Here is a 6425-nt window from a genome sequence, read left to right on the forward strand (position 1 = left end):
GCTCTCTTAAAGATTTTTTTCTTCTTAAAGAAAAAGTGGGAAGTTCATTTTGAAAAAAAGAAATGAAATTTTCTTTTCTGTTCTTTTTCCAATTGCCCCTCCTTTACAAAAATCCATGTCAAAGGGAGAGAACACTAAGTGTGCTCATTTAGGCTTACCTAAAAGGTTTCTACCTTCCTCAGCTATGATGTACACACCTCCAGCTTATCCCCATCTCCCTCTAGAGAGAATGGAACACACCATACCTGAGTTGAGCCATCTTCTCCAGACCCTCAGGACTGATGCGGTCCCTGGAGAGCAGATTGCTGAGCTGCAGTTCCTGGTTGTCAGCCACCCGGAGAAGTCTATGTAACTCCTGTTGCTGTATGTTTCTCATGTGCTGTTCCATCTCCTCAGGACTCATTGTGCTGGCAGGGAGAGGGCTACAAACGTACTGCCCTGATGGAGCTGGGTAGCCTGGGTAGTAAGGTCCTGGGTACACACCATTTGTAGGGCCCATTGGGTACTGCAGAGGGCTATAGCCTGTATAAGGATACTGGGAGGCAGGGCCTGGAGTCTGGGGGTAATAATAGGGATTGTCAGAATTTTGAAACTTATAATAAGATGCTTGGGCCTGGCGTGAGTCACCCCAAGATGTAGGACTGACTTCATCATCAGTGTCCAAGAAATGTAGCTGAGGCGTCTGGCTCTTTAGAGCAGGTTTCTGATCAGGATTGTTAGGGTCCCATAATCGTCGAGTGGTGCCTCCACGGCCCCAACTACGAGATCCCTTATTACCAGATCCAAATAAAAGCCGAGGTCCTAAAGGTGTAGACTCTGGAGAACCAGCTGAATTGACAGATATGCTGGTATGGGCAGGCAGAATCAGAATGCCTCGGCCCCGACCCCGAAGTTCTTGTTTCAGGTTTTTGGACTCCTGCTTCTCACCGCCTTTGGTCCCACTGCTCAAGGCTTTATCAGGCTTTATCCTATCCACATCCTCTCTGGCTGACCTCACCGTGGGGGAATCTTTATTCATGGTTTCTGCATCAAAGGTGACACGAAGAGTTCCTCGATTTTCTTTGCCATTGCTTTTCTGCTCTCCCTCTCCACGGCCAGACCAGCTTCTTTCTAAATGTTTCTTTCTTTCAGAGCTCCTCCGGGACCCATCTGGCTCATCAATTCTCTCCTCATCTAAAGAGTCAGTAGAGGACATAGATACTTGCTTCTTCAATCGTGGTCTCTCCTTGGTCCGATCCTGTCGCCTACGACGACATCCGTTGTCAGTAAGGCCAGCCCCTTCAGCACTGTTGTTGCTACCTGCAGAGCTGGTACTGCAAGTGCGGTATCGGTTCCTTCGTTTGTCTGAGCGGGAATACCTCCTTGCAGAACCGGGCTTCCCCTGTGCAGGCTCATCGTTTACTTTTTTCATCCCCTCTCCTTTTTCAGTCCTCTTTCCTTTTTCTCCCTTTGAAGCCCTTACTCTGTCACCATTTAGGCTCTTTTCTGCCGCACCTTTGTCTGTTTTATTTACAGCCTCCTCTTTTGTATTTCCCCTACACTCATCATCTTCTACTCTCAGTCGTTCTACCTGGTTGAGGATTTCTTCCTCATCCCCCCGGTTAGTCAATTCCTTGGTAACAGTCTGTAAACGCCTTCCAGGCTGATAGATCTGCATGTCAGGTTTTTTTGTTCTCTTGATAATTCTTAGACTTCTATCCTCTGACCCAGCAGTCCTAGGAAAGGACTCCTGTGCCCGAATATTTTCTGGATCTACAGGACCATTTTGCTGTTGATTGTCCAATTCCTTGCAGGCATCTCTAATGAGCTGGGTACCATTTCCGATAGCAGAAGAATCTTTGTCATTTACAATTTCATCCTTAAATTCATCACTCCCAGAGGGTTCCTTGAATTTAGCTTTGTTCCTTAGTCGAGAGAGGCCAGGCTTATAGATTTCCAGATCTGGACGCCTATTATCTTTACGCTGCCTGGGCTCCTTCATGTTTTCTGTGATAATGAAAAGAGTGTTGAGGAGCAGAGAGTAGAAATAAGGAAAAAAGGGGGAGGGAAAAGAAAGAAAATGTCATTCTGGCAAAGTAACAGAGAAGTCAAGAAAGAATTACACATCGAGGGCCTCCCTGGTGGTGCAGGGGCTAAACACAGTGCTACCTAACTATTGCCAGACACTGCAGCACGAGTTAGATCCCCAGCCTGCCAGGGAGCTATCCACATGGCGCAGCAGACCTCTCCTGTCTCATCCGCTGCTCCCCTCAGCAGTGTATTTCATTCAATCCACCTGTTCTGCTCCCCACTCTCTGTGGTGAATCTCCTCACACACACCCCGCCATACCTCTGGCTTACACCCCAGGTTTATATGCATAAATAAATCTTTAAAAAAAAATTAAAGAAAGAATTACACATCGAAATGTTAATATTAGTGGGCAAGGAAAAAAAATTTAGAAGCAGAAATTGTACAAGGTTTACAATATTTGTCAGCAACTGGCAAGGCTAAGAACTTGTGTTGGAACTACCTACACTTGGCTTAGATAAACAGGGGAAGAAAACAAACTCTTCTGTGTTAGCAAAGTCATACTCATATCTCTAAGACCAAGACCCAAACTGTTTAAGCATTATACTGTTCTCAGCTATGGAGCCCTTGAATTCATCTTAATCTTGTCTCCAGCATTTTTTCCAGGATGTTTAGGTCTTTTTAACATACTAGCAGGAGTAGGGAGTGGAGGAAGAGAAAAAGAGGAGTATGCAATAATCCACCGTTCTGGACACTTCTGAAGAAAAAAATTTCCAACTCCAGTCTGTGAACTTGGCCAAGACAATCCTCTTTTTTAGTATACCAATTATCCAATCACATACCTCCTTTTGAAGAGAACAGGAAGCAGTTCCTCTCACATTCTTCAACTCCACTCATGCTCACCAACTCTCTAACAGCAGCCAGCAGAATCATTCCAAGGAAAAACTGCTCAGACTATCATCATTAGAATACTCAGAATAACTGCTACTATGATGATGGAATATGAGTAAGAAAAAGTTCCATAAGAGAGCTTTCTCTGGGAGATGATGAAAGTATTATGACATGCTCTCAAAATACCAAGGACAGGGGCATTCAAGAACACGTTACAGGACTTTAGAAACCACTCCTTAGGCTCAGTGAAGTTACTGAATGATAGATAAGCAAGCTTCTATTTGCATCTGTTACCTTTATGAAAAGGAGACTCCTACAAAAAGTCACTAAACATTTCAGTGGGCAAGTGACAGGAATCACTGAGATTATACAATCTCAGAATACTATGTAAAATCCTAGTATTGTTCTATAAACAACAATGGAAACAAGCCCATTACAGGAATCATACGCTCCAGCATTTCCATCCATTGGTGCAATAAAACTGTAAAAAACACCACCTCCCCTGGAATTTTAAGATACTACTTCAGTAATTTCATAAGCTTAAAAGACAGTTTCAAAAAATAAATAAATAAAAGACAGTTTCATCAAGTATGAATAAAGGTAAAGCAGTTTAACTCCACAGCAGCGCACCTTCAGGAGACTCTGTAACTTAGGTGAGGGGGCACAGGGAGAATCACCACTACATTCCAGGGGGGTGAGAGTGGGGACACAAAGAGAAACAACCTGAATAATCCAATCCAGTTAATCTCTGAAAACCAATTTCACAGATTTTGACCACAACCCTTAAGAAGCATAGCTACCATTCTACACAACTCCACTGCCTAACAAAGGAGAGGTGAGACACAGGACTCTTTTTCGAAGCTTCCCTGGTTTGGCAGGACACTAACTCGCAAGTTGAGCATTCCGATAAAAACTACTCCCACACATGCCAAGGCCAAGCCAGAGCAGTCAACTCTCTGAGGTCTGGATCCCTCCAGTGGCGCACCTTTCAGAAAGAAGCCTACCCCAGCCTCGGGGCGGGGAAAGTTCAGCATGGAAGTCCCAAGCTATTAAACCTTTCTCCTCCATTTCTCCAGTTGCTTCTTGTTAATGCTAAGGTCAGGCCGTGGATGGCTCCTCTGGGAGTGGTACCCTCGGCGGCCTCCCCCAGACCCTGGCGTTCATGGGTTTTCGCATCTCTACAAGGTTGAGAACCCCCGAGCTGGTCTAGGAGGGCTGGGGCAATGAGAACAGTCACCTTCGCGGTGAGAAAGGGGGCGTAGGCAAGAACTGTGGAGGGGCTCTCCCGAGCGGGCCCACTGCGCCCGACCCCACCTGGGCCCCCGGGCAGGTAGAGGGGCCCTGCGAGGACCGCCCAGGCCCCCGCCCCCACTGTTGGGGGAAGGGGCGGAGGCACCGGAGCTCCGCAGACCGAGCCGGAGGAAGAGGAGGAGAGGGAGGCGGGGCGGGCAGGCCCGGCCCCGGAGCGGGGCGGCGCGACTCACCTCTGCTCCCGGCCTGCGGAGCCAGAGTGGCCAGGATCCCTCGCAGCTCCGACGCGGAGATCCGGACACGCTCCAGCCCGTCCGCCATCTTCGTGGCTGCTGCTAAAGCTGCAGCTACTCCGCCACCGCCGCGCGCAGCCAGGAAGCCACGACCTACGGACGGGCGGCGCGCGCGCTCACCCACCTCCCACCCTTTTCCCCGCCCCCTCCCGCCTTCCTCCCCAAACGACGGTGGCCGCGCTGGGAGGAAAAGCGCCGAACGCACGTTCGGCCACTAGGGAGAAGAGCCGCAGAGCGAGGCTGAGGGCGGGGGCGGGGGGGGGGCGGAGGGGAGGGGGGCGGGGGAAAAAAAAAAAAAAGCCGGCGCCGCGCATGCGCAGAGGTGTGTTCGGGAAGGTGAGCTGAGGCTGGAGTTGGAGGCTCGGCGCCTGCGAGGTGAGGTGAGGCCAGGCTTGGCGCGGCGGGCCCGGCCAGGCGCGGCCAGGCGCGAAGGTAGCTACTGTTGCTTCCGTGGTAGCCATCGAGGACACTGGTGCGGGGCTGGGGCGCGGGTTGACAGAGACACCCCACTGTCCGGCCTCTTCAGTCGTCATAGGCCATGGTCTCCCCGCCGCAGGCCGGGGCCAGTGCCCCAGGCTTTTACTGCGGACCTGAAAGACCTTGTTAGAGTAGTTGTTATTATTCCCCTTTTTAGCATGAGGAAACGGAATCCAAGATGGTTGATAAGTACTGGAGTATCTCCTGACGTCCTTTTTAAATACAGTAGAGTTGACTCGGTGAGAGACGGGGTTGTGTGGAAGTAAATCTGGAGGCATTCTAAATCGATCGGGAGTTTCTGTATCACGTAGCTTCGTAGGAAAATTACTTGACTTCCCTAGATCTCAGGTGGTTGTTATTGTTTTTCCCATATTTAAAATGTAAGTGGATGAGGGCCTCCCCGGTGGCGCAGCGGTTGAGCGCTGGGTTGGGAAGCTGCCTGCAGCCTGTGCAGCGCAGGTTCGATCCCCGGCCACCGGCGAGGGTCCCACATGGCGCACAGACCTCTCCTGCCACGTCCGCTGCTCCCCTCAGCAGTGTACTTCGTCAATCTGCATGCTCTGCTCTGCTCTCCGCTCTGCCTCTGGTGAATTCTCTCACCCTCTCGCGCTTCTGACTGTACCCAGTGCTTGTATAAATAAATAAATAAATCTTAAAAAAAAAAAATAACTGGATGAGAAGACTGGTACTTTAACCTCTTGTTCATGAACCCTTGTTCTGAACTGTGGTGAAACACCCTCCCGGAAGGGCTCCCTCCACCTGTTGCTCCATTTAAGTCCTACGCAGTCTGTTGTACCTCGTCAAAGAATACTTACCAGTGTATTCCTTAGTCTGGGCAATCTGACAGAACTCATTCATTTTATGTGACAGACCCTTCACCACCTGCAGGTGGTAAAACAGATGCATAAAAAGATTCAGCCCTTCAAAAGAAGGGGAGTAAGTTGACTGGTCAGAGCAAAAGGCAAGTTTTTAAATAGATATGAAAGAAAATAGGAAAAAAAGATTAAAAACTAATTTGTTTTCACATTGAAATTGGAGAGAACATTGCATTTTTTTGTTTATTTTTTTTATTTTTTTAATCTTTTTTTTAATAGAGGCATGTTTTATTTATTTATTTATTTGTTTGTTTGTTTTGTTTATACAAGCACTGGGTACAGTCAGAAGCGCAGGAGGGTGAGAGAATCCACCAGAGCCAGAGCAGGGAGCAGAGGAGGCAGAAGGACCGAAGTACACTGCTGAGGGGAGCAGCGGGCGGCAGGAGAGGTCCGTGCACCATGTGGGACCCTCCTCCGGTGGCCGGGGAGCAGCCGGGGATTGAACCGGCGCCGCAGAGGCTGCGGGCAGCTTCGCAACCCAGTGCTCAACTGCTGCGCCACCGGGGAGGCCCCCTGCATTTTTGTTTTTAAGATCTATTTTTATTTATACAATAGCTGGGGTACAGGTCAGAGGCACGGGAGAGTGAGAGGATTCACCAGAAACAGAGTGGGGAGCAGAACAGGCAGACC

The 6425-nt window shown here is 49.2% G+C and overlaps 1 protein-coding gene across 2 annotated transcripts in view; it reads right to left on the reverse strand.

The window, feature by feature from the left end:
• Nucleotides 1-4507, reverse strand: part of SMG6 (SMG6 nonsense mediated mRNA decay factor) — a gene marked incomplete at both ends in the record, with an annotated part of 223138 nt that extends 218631 nt beyond the window's left edge. Inside the window, 2 exons of one of the 2 annotated variants that reach the window (XM_084236415.1) lie at nt 246-1986; nt 4384-4507. In XM_084236415.1, the coding sequence (XP_084092541.1) occupies nt 246-1986; nt 4384-4471 (1829 nt within the window). Of the gene's footprint in view, nt 1-245; nt 1987-2850; nt 2942-4383 lie in introns of those variants that run through there. The other variant, XM_084236414.1, reaches the window with a different exon arrangement.
• Nucleotides 4508-6425: the final 1918 nt, after the last annotated feature.

Source organism: Talpa europaea, assembly GCF_964194135.1.
Source record: "Talpa europaea genome assembly, chromosome: 7".
NCBI lineage: Eukaryota > Metazoa > Chordata > Mammalia > Eulipotyphla > Talpidae > Talpa > Talpa europaea.